General features: G+C 32.5%; 2 protein-coding genes across 3 annotated transcripts; one reads left to right on the top strand and one right to left on the bottom strand.

Moving 5' to 3' along the window:
- The first annotated feature begins 8,388 nt into the window (after positions 1-8,388).
- Positions 8,389-11,708, top strand: LOC108470098 (uncharacterized). The gene is made up of 7 exons (XM_017771307.2): positions 8,389-8,803; positions 9,573-9,746; positions 9,845-9,937; positions 10,027-10,095; positions 10,486-10,692; positions 11,184-11,309; positions 11,393-11,708. The coding sequence occupies exons 1-7, from the start codon at positions 8,537-8,539 to the stop codon at positions 11,546-11,548; spliced, it is 1,092 nt and encodes a 363-aa protein (XP_017626796.1). The 5' UTR covers positions 8,389-8,536; the 3' UTR covers positions 11,549-11,708.
- Positions 11,709-12,267: 559 nt separating this feature from the next.
- LOC108470099 (transcription factor bHLH130-like) lies at positions 12,268-15,327 on the bottom strand. Of its 2 annotated transcripts, none has more exons than XM_053031889.1 (7): positions 15,083-15,327; positions 14,312-14,877; positions 13,159-13,451; positions 12,922-13,080; positions 12,762-12,827; positions 12,610-12,678; positions 12,268-12,499 (listed from the first exon to the last, which is right to left on the bottom strand). In XM_053031889.1, exons 2-7 carry the CDS (start codon positions 14,706-14,708, stop codon positions 12,464-12,466), a joined length of 1,020 nt encoding a protein of 339 aa, XP_052887849.1. In that variant the 5' UTR covers positions 14,709-14,877; positions 15,083-15,327; the 3' UTR covers positions 12,268-12,463. The 2 variants fall into 2 exon arrangements, with proteins under 2 accessions (XP_052887849.1, XP_017626797.1); XM_017771308.2 differs by having other exon boundaries at positions 14,312-14,729; positions 15,083-15,307.
- Between the last annotated feature and the right edge of the window lie 1,611 nt (positions 15,328-16,938).

Raw genomic sequence — 16,938 nt, 5'->3', positions numbered from 1 at the left:
GGACCAGGAAAACTTTCTGCCACATCCTTACTCATCTCTTTAGCATTTGAAGAATCTTCTATAAGCTTTGACATCAATTCAACGTTCTCCTCCATATTCATATCTATCTCTTTAGCACTAGGAGAATCTTCTATAAGCTTTGATATCAATTCCATGCTCCACTGCTTTATATTATGACCCATCTCTTTTGGACTTGTAGAATCTTGGTAACAATTCAACGTTTATCTCCTTAGTCTTACCCATCTCCTTAGCACTTGTACAATCTTCTATAAGATATGGTAGCAATTCAGTGTTCACCTCCATATTCATACCCATCCTGTTGGCCATTGTAGAATCATCTAAAAGCTTTGGTAGCAATTCAACGCCCGCCTCAGAATTGTAAGATACAGGAGATTCTGACAACTGCACCAAGGGTGGAAGCTCGGCAGAACTTGGTTGAACATTCAATGGAGCCACTGTATAAAACATACCATGATGAGGAAAGCTGGGAGCAGTAGGATTTTCCAGCTTCAAACGCTTCGGAAAAGGTTGCATGGCTTCTGAACTGCCATATCTGGGCTGGCCAGAGTCTCCACTACCAGTAATAAGACCTTTTACATGTTCAAAGTCAGGATTAAATGTATTGACGACAGCATTATACCGAACAGTGTTGCAAATGTCACATCTAGCATCACGACAGCCGTCATAATGGATGCAAGCGAGAAGAATTTGGTGCATCTACAGGCATATCGACAGCAGACAGTCGAATGCAAATAGTCCGCAAAATAAGCCGGAGCATCATTCCCCGAAAATGCCGCTGAATTCTTGTACTGGATATAAGCAAGTAAAACCTTGTAAAGAAAGAGGAGGGAGATAACCATGACTCGCAGCTTGTTCATTTACGGGGCAAAATGATTGATTGTGTCCGGCGAAAGGAAATCTAGCATGAGCGACAGATGGGATATGTTTATATTTGTTTTTTTGTGTGTAAATATGTTTATATTTGTTAATACGTGATAAAATAACAATTTTATATTTAATAATTTCGAAAAAAATAAGTTTATATTTAATAATTAAAAATGGTCATCATTTCTCATTCGTAAAAGAGTAATGGAGAGGATCTCAATCCGTAAAAGAAATTAAGTTTTTTTTAACAGTAGTGGTCGAATCATTTAAATTATTGGTTCCGATTCTAATTAAATTAATTATTTAAAAGTCATAAAAAATTAAAAATCGAGAAAAACAATTCAATCGGCTTTTAGTACAGCTTAATTGGCTTCAAACGGTTCATTCAAAATCCGATTCAAATTTATATGTTCATCCCATTGCAAGTATATATTATATTTGTAGTATATAAAATTTTATTAAAGGGATAAATCTCAAAACTATATGTTAACTTTGGTCTAATGTGCAATTTTATATAGGAAATTTTGATTTAATCCAATCATAATTCTACACGAATGAATATTATAAAAATATCAGATATTCATTCATTCATATTATCACAAATTGATAATTAAATAACCGCGAAAACAACAGAAACCCCAATCAACTTAACGTACAAAAAATTACACAAAACCCCCGAAACGTCATTTAGGGTTTCAAATGGCGATAAAATAAGCAGCGATAAGAAAAGGTTTACTCCTTAGCTAAGTAAACCACAAAGGGAGAAAGTTACAAGCAGCGAGAACGAAAACAGAAAATCAAATATGAAAGTAAAGCAGTTAACTCAAAATCTCATTACTCAAGTAGAAATCTTTAAATTAAGTTTAGTGTTTCGAAGATTACTTTGTTTAATATGAGGAATTTAGTTTATGATTTTATATTAAAATTTGAGGTCATATTTTTTTATTTAATATTTATTTATATTTTATTATGAGGTTACTTTTGAAATTATAATTTTTTAATAAATAACTTTTATATAATTAAATAATAATGTAAATGTTTTTATCGTTTAATATGTTTATATTTGTTAATATGTAATTAAATAACAATTTTATATTTAGTAATTTCGAAAAAATAAGTTTATATTTAATAATTAAAATGGTCAGTCATTTCCCATTTGGTAAAAGAGTAATAGAGAGGATCTCAATATGCAAAAGAAATTAAGTTTTTTGTAACGGTAGTCAAATTATTTAAATTATTAGTTTCGATTCAATTGATCGGTCTGGTTCTAATTAAATTAATTGTTTAAAATTCATAAAAAAATAAAGAAAATTAATTCAATTGGTTTTTGTCCAACTTAACTGGTTCGTAACGATTCATTCAAAATCTAATTCAAATATATATTGATCAGTTCATCTCGTTACAAGTATATATTATATTTGTAGTATATAAAATTTTATTAAAGGGATAAATCTCAAAACTATACATTCACTTTGGTCTAATGTGCAATTTTATACAGGAAATTTTAATTTGATCAAATTATCACAAACTATTAACATAATTACTTACATAACATCATTTTATTTTTACATATTGCATACAGTAAGCTGGGGGGTCTGCATGGGCCCGCCCCCTAAAATGTAAATTTATTATTTTGGCCCTTAAATTTTTTAAAAATTTTAAATTAGTAAAGGTAAAATTGCACTTTGGCCCCTCCTAAAATTATAAAAATTCGATTTAATCATTTACAAATTATAAAGATATAAACTATAAAAAATTAAAATTTTATCCACCCCTAACAATTTGTTCTAGCTTCGCCCCTGATTGCATACATAAATAATTAATTTATTCAACATAAAAATAAATTGATGTATTTATTTCTTTAAATATGTATGATTGAATAAAATTAAAGTTTCATGCATTCATTTGAACCTCAACCAAATTTTCATTTGTATAATTGCACCAAATCAAGGTGTGAAAAATAGAACGTCAATAATGACAATGTATCGCAAAGAAAAGAGAAAGAAAAAATAAAGAACATAGATTTTTACGTGAAAACCCTTTCGGAAAAAAAATCATGAGCGGAGGAGAAGATAACTCACTATGTCGAATTCGAATGATTATAAGAGGAGTAGACTATGTCTATATAAGCTTGTAAAACCATATTTTAATAGGAGTGTAGTAAGGTTAAAACACATTATTCTAATCAATATCAAATAGATGAATTGTAATAAGGTTTAAAAACCTTATTCTAAAAAAAAAATATAGTTATATATGGATTTTACTTTTATTTTATTTTACCACTGTATTTTATTTTAATAAGGATTCGGGTCACTCAATTCGAATACAAAGTTTATGTATCAAAATGCACAATGAATCAAAGCTCATGTGTAATTTTGAGATTTATCCCAATTTTAAATAATAATAATTTTAACCTTATTATATTTTTCGTCAAACCTTAAAGAATAAGCGAGTATTTTCCAAAACATAAGAAGATAAAGTGAATTTTTTTATCAAACCTCAAGGGATATGAATACTTTTTCCTAATAAATTTTACTATAATCTATATAAAGAGAAGAGATCTACTCATACCGATGTAAAACTATAGTACTTTTTACGAATGTGCATAATTTCGGTATGAATATTATTTAGACAATTTGACCATTACATTTTATGTTATATTATGAGCATTATTAAAAATGTTTAATTATTTTTATATAAAAACTTTCGATCACTAGATATACTAGAAACGCTATCGCATGCGTATATGTGGAGAAATCAAATATTTAGAACACAAATGTGTGTCTAAAAATAACATATAATAAATAACAAAATATATGATTTGAAACTAACTACTACTAATGACATATGAAGTATGTACGATATTAAAATTAAAAAAAAAGAGATTGTAAGTAAAACGAAATTGAAACATGTTAGAATTAAGACCCAAATTCTTATTTAAATAAAATACGATGGAAAATAAAATAAAAGTAAAATCCATATAGAACTAGACTTCTTTTATTTTATTTTAGAATAAGGTTTTAAACCTTATTAAACTCCATCTATTTTATATTGATTAGATAAGGTGTTTCAATCCTACTAGAATATGGCTTTGCAAGCCTATAAATAGACATAGTCTATTCCTCTTGTATTTGAGTAAAAATTTTTCGACATAGTGAATTTTCTTCTCCTCTGCTCGTGGTTTTTTTTCCGAAAGGGTTTCCACGTAAAATTTATGTGTTCTTTATTTTTATTTATTTGATTCTATTTTATTTTTCACAAATTGGTATCAGAGCTTCCGGGTTATTTATCTCGATCACGGTAATGGCGTCTTTGAAGTATGAAATTCATTGTTGGATCGCAACACCGATTTGCGTTGTGGCAAATTAAGATGCAAGCGCTTCTTGCAGATGGATCTAGAGGATGCCCCTGCTAGGATAGATAAGATGCCTTCGACATTAACGGATGAAGAGAATAAGCGTAAGGATCGAAAGGCATTAACACAATTACATCTGCATTTGTCCAACGAAATTTTGCGGGATGTGATGAAAGAGAAAACGCCACGCATTATGGAAGAGGCTAGAACAAATATGTATGTTGAAAACTCTAACAAGCAAGTTGCATATGAAGCGGCGTCTTTATGCTCATCGTTTGGAGGAAGGTGCGTCAGACACGAACACTTAACAGGTGTTTAAAGAAATTCTCTCAAACTTGGAGGCCATGGAGGTTCAAGATGATAAGGAAGATCTAGGGTTGATTCTACTTTGTTCGTTGCCCGTCTTATTCAACCTTTAGAGACACGATTTTATATAGCCGCGAGTCTCTCACGCTTGATGAGGTTTATGATTCTTTAACCTCGTATGATAAGATGAAGCATCTTGTGGTTAAACCCAACTCTCGTGGAGAGGGTCTCATTGTTCGTGGGAGACAAGACCGGAATGTTGATGATGATCGTGGTAGAACACGAGAACGGAATCCTCGTGGTAAATCTAAGGGTAGATCGAAATCTTCAAACAGAGGTAAAACTTGCAACTTCGCAAGAAGAAAGGGCACATTAAATCTGAGTGCTATAAGCTACAAAATAAGATTAAAAGGAGGTGCGAATCAAAAGGAAAACAAATGAAAAATTCGGTGAAGCGATGTTGTAGAAGACTACAGCGATGGTGAACTTCTAGTTGCTTCATCAATGATTCTAAAGTAAGCGAGGAGTGGATACTTGATTCAGCTGCACCTTCCACATGAGTCCCAATCGGGATTGGTTTACAACTTATGAAACAAGATTCTGAAGGTGTTGTTTTGATGGGAAATAATGCTTCATGTAAAATCGCAGTGTTGGAACAATTAAAGTTAAGATGTTTGATGGAGTTGTCGAACACTTAGTGACGTGCGGCATGTTCCGAATTGAAAAGAAATTTAATTTCGTTGAGTACTCTTGATTCAAAAGGGTGCAGATACACAATTGAAAGTGGGGTTTTAAAGATTTCAAAGGGTCCCTTGTTGTGATGAAAGGGCAAAGAAAGATTGCCAAGTTATATGTTTTACAGGTTCTCATCATATCGGTGATGCAATTGCCGCTTCCTCTTCCTTGTCGATGATGATATTACTAAACTTTGGCATATGCGCCTAGGGCATATGAGTGAGAATGGCATGGCGAATTAAGCAAAAGAGGACTTCTTAATGGGCAAGGAATTTGCAAACCGAATTTCGTGAGCATTGTGTTTTGGGAAGCAAAGAGAGTTCGATTCACTAGAGGAATCCATAACACGAAGGAAACGTTGGAGTATATCCATTCGATCGTGGGGGGCCGTCCAGAGTGCCTTCGAGAGGTGGAGCTAATTATATGCTAACCTTTATTGATGATTTTTCCGAAAAAGTTTGGGCGTTCTTCCCAGAAGCGAAAAGCGATGTGTTTTCCACATTTAAGTCTTGGAAAATTATGATTGAAAAACAGACGGAAAAGCAGATAAAATACCTCCATACGCACAATGGCTTAGAGTTCGCTCGATGAGTTTAATAGATTGTGCAAGTCGGAAGGATCATGAGACACTTGACGTTCGTCATACTCCACAAAGAAAAGCGGCGTTGCGAACGAATGAACGAACGATCATGGAGAAGGTTCGATGTATGTTGTCAAATGCCAACTTACCGAAGTCATTTTGGGCGAAGCGACCTCATCGCATGTTTTTGATCAACCGATCTCCATCCGCTGCCATTGAGAAAAGACTCCACAAGAGGTATGGTCCGGTAATCCCGCTAATTATTCGATTTAAAGATTTTTGGGTGTCTGCGTATGCTCATGTTGATAATGGAAAATTGGAACCGAGATCCATTAAATGCGTTTTCTTGGTTATAAAGTGGTGTAAAAGGCTATAAGTTATGGTGTCCTGAAAATAGAAAAGTTGTGATTAGCAGAGATGTTGTTTTTGATGAAACCGCTATGCTACCTAACTTATCTCTTAAAGACTCTTCCAATAAAGAAAACCAAAAGCGGTGGAGCATCGATTAATACGAATCAACTCCTCAAGCCAAGACAAAATTGAGAATAGAGTTGCTTCTTCACCGCAATACTCTATCGCCAAAAACAGGACAAGAAGAGAAATTAAACCTCCAAAGAAGTATGCCGAGGTTGATCTAGTTGCTTATGCTTTAAATGTGGTGAAGATATAGATGCGAATCAAGAGCCATTTAATTATTCGAGGCGATTAGTGTGAAGACTCGAAAAGTGGATGTTTGCTATGCAAGAGGAGATGGAATCACTCCACAAAAACAGTAACATGGGATCTTGTAAAACTTCCTAAAGGTAAAAAGGTCATTCGTTGTAAATGGGTGTTTAAAAAGAAAGAAGGACTCGGGAGTTGAAGAACCCGGATATAAAGCAAGGCTTGTTGCAAAGGGTGACAATCAGTGCCATCTTTCTTACAAAAGATCAAATGTTTCATGAGAGAACAAAACACATTGATATTCGGTATCATTTTGTTCGTGATATTATTGCTCGTGGTGATATTGTTGTGAGCAAAATTAGCACTCATGAAAATCCTGCAGATATGATGACTAAGTCACTTCCTATAACCAAGTTTGAGCATTGCTTAGACTTGGTTGGTGTTCATTGTTGAAGTTAAACCCTTAAGGGTTTTTTGGAAGAGGTGAAGAACTTGTTTATTGAAAGTTCGCGATGAAGAACTTGTTCATTGAGAATTTGTGTCAAGGTGGAGATTGTTAGAATTAAGTGACCCAAATTCTTATTTAAATAAAATACGATGGAAAATAAAATAAAAGTAAAATCCATATAGAACTAGACTTCTTTTATTTTATTTTAGAATAAGGTTTTAAACCTTATTAAACTCCATCTATTTTATATTGATTAGGATAAGGTGTTTCAATCCTACTAGAATATGGCTTTGCAAGCCTATAAATAGACATAGTCTATTCCTCTTGTATTTGAGTAAAAATTTTTCGACATAGTGAATTTTCTTCTCCTCTTGCCTGTGGTTTTTTTTCCGAAAGGGTTTCCACGTAAAATTTATGTGTTCTTTATTTTATTTATTTGATTCTATTTTATTTTTCACAAAACACATGAAATACATCTTATTAAGAATACTAAATGAATACAATTATTTATCGTAGTATTGTCTCTAATTTATAATTAATTTATTTTGAATAAAATTTTTATTATCTAATTTATGATTAAATTTATTTTTATAATATTTTTTGGCCAAATATGTATTTTTATAATATAAAATAAATTTATTATATTTAAATTTATAAAAATAATTTAAAAATATTATATAAAATTAATTTTCAGAGAAAACCAATGAACAAAATAACAAATATTCCCATTTTTAAAAATCGAAAATATTCGCTTCGATTTTATAATGGTTGAATTTTATAAAACACACGCAAAGAAAAAAAGAGTATAGCAACTGCAATTTATATTCCTAAAATTAGTCTAGGATATTATTGGCATAATAATAAATTTAGTCTTTAATACTTATATTTTTTATTAATTTGACTTTTATTCATTTTAGTTAAATTTGACATTTAATCTTTTAAAAGAATCAAATTTAATCATGAATATTTTAAAGAGAGTTGAATTATTTTTAACGAAAATACTAACAAAAACATAAAATTTTAAACATGACAACCTGTATAACGATCCATATATTCATGCTATTTTTTAATTTTAATGACCTTTTCATATTTTTTATTTTTTGAATAATTTTAAAATTATTTATTGACGTGACATATAAAATAAATGGTGTCATATTAGCATAAAATATACGCAGGCTATCACGTGAATTGTCACGAAACACGGTGAAAAATAATATTTTAGTTAGCACTGTTAAGAAAAAGTGATTTGATTCTTTTTGAAAGGTTAATAGTTAAATTTTAGCTCAAAAATAATAAGGACCAAATTGATAAAATATATAAATATTGAAACCTAAATTTGTTATTATTCCTTATTGCATAATTGGAGAACCTTAGCGTGATAGCCTATGCCCCGCTGCACCCTATAAAACTCTCCTCTCCCGCCATCACAAAATAGCCCACAATATTACTTGCTTTCCTCTCTCACTTCACGTATTCTCTCTTTAAAAGGAAAAATAAATAAATAAATAAAAGAAAATCCAGATTTTAACATCACAGAATTTTGTCTCAAAAGAAAAATCGACAGATGGAGTTGCCGGTGATAGATCTAGCGCCGTATTTGGCGATTGCCGATGCCGGCAATCGTGAAGGTGAGTCTACAAAGCGAGTGAGTGGACTCACCGAGTTGTGCCACGAGGTGAGTCGACTCCTCAAAGAAACCGGGGCTTTACTGGTTAAGGATCCACGCTGTACGGCTGAAGATAACGATAGGTTCATTGATATGATGGAGAAGTACTTCGAGAAGCCAGCCGAATTCAAGCGCTTGCAGGAGCGTCCCTTTTTACATTACCAGGTCCCTTTTTTTTTTCATCTTCTAGCCTCGAATTTATGCTTTGTTTTCGATTTTTCAGTGTCTTTTTTTTTTGCGAAAAAGTATAATTGGCTAGAATTTGACTAGCCGCTCAGATTTTTTACAGAAAATAACTGTGCAGTGTATTTGATTTGTTAGAAGTATATGATTACAAAGGAAACAAATTCGATTGATATGTGGAAAAGAGAGGAAATTATTGAAAAAGTACAGTATGTTTATTGCATTGCCCAAATAAAGTTTTAGCATAACATTCAAGTTAAGTTTAGGAGCTTGGATTTTTTAAAATTTGTTCAAATGTGTGATAAAACACATGTAGATGTAGCTTTCACAAATTGGATTTGTTGAAAGCCTATTCAGTGGATAACTTGAAATAGCTATAGGTATTGTGACTTTGAAATTCTTGTTTTTATACTTTTCAAATATATAATCATTGAATCTTAACTACATTTATAGCAAATGAATCCAATTTCAACTCAAGTTACAAACATAGTTTCAAGCGATTAAAATGCTTCTTCGTGCCTTATTGGGTGCTGTCATGTAAAATAGCAAAATTATACAAATTGGCTCAATTAGGTTCTTTTGCTTTGTTGAAAAGAAAGAAAAGGTGCTAAAATCTTCACCTAACTAAAGGGCTTGATTGTATTTCAGATGGGGAAAAATTCTTAGTTTTTACCTGACTATTCATTTATATTGGAGTTAAAACTGCATAACAACTTGATTTAAATTTTTTTTATGCAAATGGAGATTACAGGTTGGAGTAACACCAGAGGGAGTGGAAGTGCCAAGAAGCTTGGTTGATGAAGAAATGCAAGAGATGTTAAGGGCAATGCCCAAAGAACACCAACCATTAATTCCCAAGGGCCCTGATCCCAAGTGGCGATATATGTGGAGAGTGGGCCCTCGCCCTTCGAAGACCCGCTTTCAGGTATTTTCATTCTCCTCTCTGCTATTCTATCCTCTCACAAAAATGTTAATATATAAAGGTTTACTATTTTCATTATCTTCTCCTTACTTCCCTTGCAGGAACTTAATTCAGAACCTGTCATACCTGAAGGTTTCCCTGAATGGAAAGAGACCATGGACTCATGGGGGTACAAAATGATATCAGCAATAGAGGTGAGTTCTTTATTTGGTTTGCTTGCCTTTATATGATCCATCCTATGTAAAGGCTAAACTTAGTTTGTGATATCTCTATTCTTGTGTAGGCTGTTGCTGAAATGGCAGCAATTGGATTTGGGTTGCCTAAAGATGCATTTACTTCCCTTATGAAACAGGTATGTAATTTTAACCAGTTTCATATTCAATCTTTTTAGTACCGCATTGATTTTGCCTTCAATTTACTGCGGTTCATTCTTGTGATAATGTGGAATAATAAAGAGAAATGAAGATTGAATGGTCTATTTAAAGCTTTGTTGGCATGCAGGCTTGCCCATTGCATCTCTTGTTTTTTTCTTTTTATATTAAGACCTATATACCCCTACCTTTTCATGGTGACATAAGCATATCAGTGCCACTCAAGTTCTATCTCTCTACGCCAGGCTTTATATTCTTTATTCGCAATGGAGTCATTGTACATTGCTTGTTGTTTTCCATTTTGCATTAGGAAACTTATCATTTATCTATCATTGCTCGTGACAAGAAATCCTTTATCCTTCCAAATCCAGGGGCCACATCTTCTAGCTCCCACAGGGAGTGACCTCAAACGTTATGGGCAGGAGGGCACTGTTTTTGCAGGCTACCACTATGACCTTAACTTTCTAACTATTCACGGCAGAAGCAGGTTCCCTGGTCTAAACATCTGGCTAAGGAATGGGCAAAAGATTGAGGTGAAAGTTCCTATAGGATGTCTTCTAATTCAGACTGGGAAGCAGGTAAGAGACATGAGACTAATTTCCATTGCTTGATGATGATGGTGTTGCTTGTGAAGTGGCCAGCCAGCCAAGTTGTTTGCTGTTCTTGGTAATTAATATAAAATAAATCCATGCACTGCTCCAATGAATCCCCTATTTTTGTCCTTATCTGTACAAAAGAATATGTAATTCTTTGGAGTGGTTGATAGATATCACTGATTGCTGTAAATGGTCTAGTACCATAGAGGCATAGATTATAGCTAAAAATGTAATAGAAGTCTCAGATTGTTGGTAGTGGACTTGAACACCTTTTGTACATCTCAGCCATTGCACCAAGGATGAAAAACTACTGATTCTTAAAGTTTTTATACCTCCTCAATTTATTCTTTTTTCTTCCTGCAATTTCTGAAAATTGTGGATGGCGATTTAGCTAACTTCTTCCTTGGTTTATTGAGTTAAGCTTGATGCATTACATACATATAAGCATTTCATTTCACTTCCGTGTCTTGCAGATAGAATGGTTGACTGCTGGTGAGTGTACTGCTGGTATGCATGAAGTTGTTGTCACAAAGAGGACAATCGATGCTATAAAGTTAGCATCAGAGCAAAATCGTAGCCTATGGAGAGTATCCTCAACAGTAAGTAAACTGAACCACATCATAGTTATCAAGCCAGCATTTGAAAAAAAAAATCCGATATATTTTCTGGTATTTTCATGCAGTTGTTTGCGCACATAGCTTCGGATGCTGTGTTAAAGCCTCTCGGACACTTTGCGGAATCACCCCTTGCTAGCAAATATCCATCCATATGTGCAGGAGAGTTCGTTGAACAAGAGCTTTCAGTAATTAATCTTAAAGGAAATAAAGGGGAATCATGACAAACTGGTTCGTGTCTTGTAACAAATCATACATTATCCTTTGTTCAAGGGGGTTTAAATAATTTATTTGCAAGAAGTGTGATTGACATTATGGCATATCAAAATGTCAAATGATACGATATTCTTTTATTCATTCTTGCAAATTCAATTTAAAATATAATACGCTCTTATGATTTTATCATTAGTGCATAAATTGGATTTCATCATTGCATTGTTTTTGTTTGTTTAAATATACACATGCTGAATATACCCAAGAAGCTATCGACATCCCTTTAAGTAAGGTCTTAGGTTCAAGTCTTGTAGATAGAGAAAACAGTGTTGGGAGAACTTTGTCCTTTGTTTAGGGGTTTGATCCAGTTTGACTTTAGATTTAGTCAATGCTTAATGTGGTTACTGGACTGGAGGGTCTCAAACCAATGTATATGTATATACACATTACACATACAAAGAGCTTTAGCACCATCATAAGAGGTTACTAATGTTTGTTGAATCGAGCAGTACGAAGCTCAATACTCCTTAAGTTAGGTCCCGGAAGCTCAATACTCCTTAAGTTAGGTCCCGGTTTCAAGTCTTTGTAGATAGAGAAAACAGTGTTAGGAGAATTTTGCCCTCCGTTTAGGGGTTTGATCCAATTTAACTCCAGATTTAGTCGGAGCTCAATGTGATTACCGGATACTGGTTCTTAGACCACTATATACATACATACAAACAAAAAGGGCTTTAGCAATAGTATATCTCTTGCACTCAAAATCACAAGTCACAAAGCTTTCCTACCCTATGATATTCTAATCTAAGACCCTATTATTCTTTCAATGCATTATATTGCATTACAATTACAATTACAAATGACTACATCTTCACTTTCCCCCCATATTTGATACTTTATATTGCTATCTATTTTCTGTATTTTTTGCTTCAACAGCTGCATTTTGCTTTAGTGTCCCTCAATATCTGCGATAATTAAAAAAACAAAAACAAAACAGCGTTTATATGAGAAGAATTGCCTCTTCATCTTTATTCTTTAACCCTATTTATCTTTTTATTTACTTCATTGTACATACCTTGACCTGCTTCTGAAGATCTTTAATGTACTCCACTGCCATATCCAACATATCTGCCGTATTCGTTTGCTGCCAAACCCGACATGAAAGCACGAAATTGAGGGACTTATTCTAAATATGGAGAAAGAGAGATATAAGGTCTAATAAACTACCTTGTCGATGTTCGGGAAAAGACCTTGCAGTTTCCTCATTCGTTCACTGATCCTTGTTCTTCTCATCTAAAAAATTGCATGTAAACGGAATCAAAAGACCGGCCAATGAATAAAGGGTATCGAGATATAAAACGATGGAAACCGATATGTGTATATATACCCTCTCGGCGATGCTACGTGGGTGAGTAGCGCAACCTCGTTTTGCTCGAATCTTGCAAGGGACCGAGCTTTGAAACTGCCAAACATCCATTTCCTCATAGGTTGTAGGTAAACTCAACTGGTGTGTTAAAGCAGTAGAACAGTCTCTGCAATCCTGGTTCTGATGAACAAAGCACACATTCATTACCGAAAGCCCGAGAAAAATCAATCAACGAATCGAAATCTCTAAGTTATGTACCCGAGCTTGCAATCGGCTTAAACCACTCAACAAGTCGCTGTCTCTCTCTCGGGCTCTTTTCAACCCACTAAGTGAAGCATTATTCCTTGAATCAGTCATCAAGTTGGGGATGAAGTTCATACCATTTCTACCATTACCATTGCTTGCTAAGTCTTCATTCTCAACTTGAGCTATTTGAGGCATTGGCGCAGAGGAGAAGCTGATATGGTTATACAATCTACCACTAGATGTTGGTTCACCATTGATACCATTGCAAGCCCTTAAAGTAGTCATTTTTCTGGTTGCATTAAAACCTAAAAATTTACATGATAAAAAACCATTCCCTTTTCAGACAATATGAAAATATGAGCCAAGAACATGAAAAAAAAAGGAATGGACCGAAAGAACCTTTTTCAGAATTTGGACCAAAGGATAACTGTAAATGGAAACACATTTTTGGTGCATTTATTGGAATTTTAAAAAGGGTTAACTGCAACCTTTCTCAAAACTTTAAAATATTTTAATTAAGCCCTTAAAGTATTAAAATCGAGAGTCATCAGTTCCAAGTATTAAACGCCCCTCAAATATGAGGTGAAGCAGAGGTGGCTTAAGGCCAAAATTTTGGGAAATTTTGTTCTCTTCTGAAACTTTTAATTAATTTCTCTTAAATTTTTAAAAATTCTCATTAATTTCACAAATTTAACTAAACCCTAAATTTTTTTTAATAAAATTCTCATTTAACTCTTAAATATTTTGAAAATTTTACTAGGAATCTCAAAATACAATCCCAAGATCTATAGTTGGGGTAAAGCATTTAAACCACATGGCTGAAATGGTATTTGTTCCTATTCCATGGATAGTTTAAATTCAGCTTGTTCAAAAAATAAGCAATACCATGGAATTTAATACACCCAATTTTTTAACATATCAAATTTAACTTATCCATATGTTGAATACACATGTAATTATAATTTAATTATTTTTAAAATGTTGTATATCAATATAATTTTATGTTTCGAAGTTTAACAATTAATTTAAAATCAGTAAATTTCTTCTTTTAAAAACTCACCTATGGCAGCTAACACGAATAAGCAATTATACCGATGGAACTAAAACAGATTATTTTTATGATTTAAATTAACAAGAAAGGGAAAGGAAAGAGAGAAATTAGTACCATTATCAAGGCCATGGCTAGAGAAAAACTGAGATGGAGAACTGATTTGCCTAACAGGATTTGAACCATTCCCATTTCTTTGCATTGAATTCTCCAATCCCAAATTTGTACCAACACCAAATGAACTCTCAACATTCTCCAATGGCAAGCTTTGAATTTGATACATCATCTCCTCTTCTTGCTTCACTGATTTCTCTTCATATTCTGAAACATTCCCTGATGAACCATTACCACACAACATGAACAATGTTTCCATTTCGGAACTCGAAGATGACCGAAAATCGCTACCGTACTCGTCGAACCCGACACGGTTCTCGGCCGGCATCGACCGATACCGCATTAGACCACAACTCTGCTGCTGGTTTTGTTGCAGATAGTAATAATCAGCGGTCTCCATTATTTTTTCCTTGTTGAAACCCTAAAACCATACATACATCAATGATAATTCAATCAAAACCCCAAATTTTTTTAATGCTAGATTTCATGCATATATCTGAATAATCGGGATAAAATTCAAATTGTGAAACTTTTCTTGATCTTCTCAAGGACTAAATGGTCTTTTACAGCTGCCAAAATAGAAAGCAAAACAAATTTACAATCTCAACACATAAACACCATTAAAAACAACACGTCTACCCGGATACCATTGGAAAAAACCTCAAAAAACTCTTCTTTCTCGAGACGAAAACAATACCCAATTTACTAAAATAAATGGAACAGTGTTTTACAATAATCTTCCATTAAAAAGAGTTGAAAGAAGAGAGGCTTCACCTTTTGTTTGTTCTTTTCTCAGCTTTGATACCATTAAGGAACTGTTTGTTTGTTGAGCAAAGTTCCCATGAAAAGATATGGAGATACTTATAGTAGACATGGTATGGATGATGATGTATTCGTTAAATGGGGGTAGGGTTGACTAAACTAACCCTGATTTGCGGATTACATGGTTTTTGTTTTCCATAGTCTGTTTTTGTGTGAACAGACTTACTTACCAGGTTTTGTGGAAACAGTAGTAATAGACTTCTAATTTTCAATTTTTTTTTATAATTTTTTTAGGGTTTTTTTTTTTTCTAAATAAAGGAAAAGTTTGAAAACAACCTTATCTAGACATGAAAGCATATGATACCCTTTGCTTTTTGGCCTTTTTTGGCTTATGGGTGAAGCCGAAGTCTAAGCGCGTAGACTGCGAAGTCTAAAAAGGTTGCTTTAGGGGGGGTAAGACTTTTTTCCAATGTTTTCACTGGTCAGATCAATTAAATCGGTAAATTTATTTGAATTAACATAATAATTTTATAATTATTTTATTTTATTTTATTTTAAAAATTAAATAAATTGATTGAATTAATCGAATTAAGATTCAATGATCTAATTAATTTGATTGTCACCCAATGTCAAATTCTCTAACACAATCTGCCTACTATGTTTGTTGGATTCGAGATGTAAAAAGCTAGATATCTTTAAATTAAAATCTCGAATCTAAAATCTTTTATTTAAGAGTTTTATCTGATTTAATTTAAACTCGAACTAAAATTTTTAAAAGATTAATTTAAATTTTCTTTTGGGTGTATTTTTAAAATAAAATCATAATTTAATTCGGTTTGATTTAAACTTTTTATACAAATAATATAAATAAATAAATAATTATAAAAATGAGGCAGGTAAAAAGTTATTTACAAAAATAAGCAAACTCAACGGTTTCCACCGATACTGCCTGACATATATTTAACTTATGAATACATACTCCCACTCTAATAGCATAGCTTACCTTACAAAATTCAACAAATTTGGAAAACCATATTCATGGCTCTATCCTACACCAAGTAATCAGTTGACTTTTGTACAAATGTCAACCCTCTTTTTTAACTCTTAATTATTCAAAATAAAGGAAGACAGATTATGTACCCTTCATCCAACCCCAAACTATATTTTTATATTCTTATACTACTTTCATTGCATGCACCTCAAAATAATTTGGATTAACGGCGTAATAAGTCCTCAAATTTTTTAAAAAAATAAGGAATTAAAAAATAATTACGATTAAGGATGTAAAAAACTCTCAAATTTTAAAAAAAAAAAAACTCATTAAGTCCTTGTTTTTTTTACACTCAATTGGGTACTTGAACTGTCAAAATGCATCAAAAAAGCCCTTTGACTGTTAAGTTAAATAGTTAACCGTTAAAGTTAATTGTCCTTGATTTTTTTTAGTAAAAGTCATCCCGTGACACAACCACGGCGTGACATGTAACAAAAATTATAAAAATAAAAATTAATAAAGTTATAAAATTATAAATTTTATAAAATCATAAAAAATTATAAAATGCATAAAAAAGCCCTTTAACCGTTAACTTTATTTTATATTTTTATAATTTTCTTACCGCTTTATAAAATTAATAATTTTTCTATATTTTTATAAAAATTTATAATTTTAATAAAATTTAAATATTTTTATTAAAAGTTAATATTTTTATTTTATCATTTTTTGTTACATGTCACAACATGACATGTAGTGGTTTTAACGAAAAAAATTAGGAGCAGTTAACTTTAACTATCAAAAGGTCTTTTGATGTATTTTGACAATTCAATAATTCAATTGAGTGCGATTGTTTTAAAAAGTTTGAAGACTTTCTACA

The sequence above is a fragment of the Gossypium arboreum genome, chromosome 8 (assembly GCF_025698485.1).
Source record: "Gossypium arboreum isolate Shixiya-1 chromosome 8, ASM2569848v2, whole genome shotgun sequence".
In the NCBI taxonomy this organism is placed as follows: domain Eukaryota; kingdom Viridiplantae; phylum Streptophyta; class Magnoliopsida; order Malvales; family Malvaceae; genus Gossypium; species Gossypium arboreum.
The sequence above is the reverse complement of the archived record's forward strand: the minus strand, read 5'-3'. Positions and strand labels throughout refer to the sequence as shown.

Coding starts and splice junctions, on each gene's coding strand:
- LOC108470098 (XM_017771307.2), top strand. CDS start 8,537: ATGGAGTTGCCGGTGATAGATCTAGCGCCGTATTTGGCGATTGCCGAT. Junction 9,747..9,844: donor CTTCGAAGACCCGCTTTCAG/GTATTTTCATTC, acceptor CTTCCCTTGCAG/GAACTTAATTCAGAACCTGT. Junction 11,310..11,392: donor TATGGAGAGTATCCTCAACA/GTAAGTAAACTG, acceptor ATTTTCATGCAG/TTGTTTGCGCACATAGCTTC.
- LOC108470099 (XM_053031889.1), bottom strand. CDS start 14,708: ATGGAGACCGCTGATTATTACTATCTGCAACAAAACCAGCAGCAGAGT. Junction 13,452..14,311: donor TAGCCATGGCCTTGATAATG/GTACTAATTTCT, acceptor GTAAATTTTTAG/GTTTTAATGCAACCAGAAAA. Junction 12,500..12,609: donor ATCTTCAGAAGCAGGTCAAG/GTATGTACAATG, acceptor TAATTATCGCAG/ATATTGAGGGACACTAAAGC.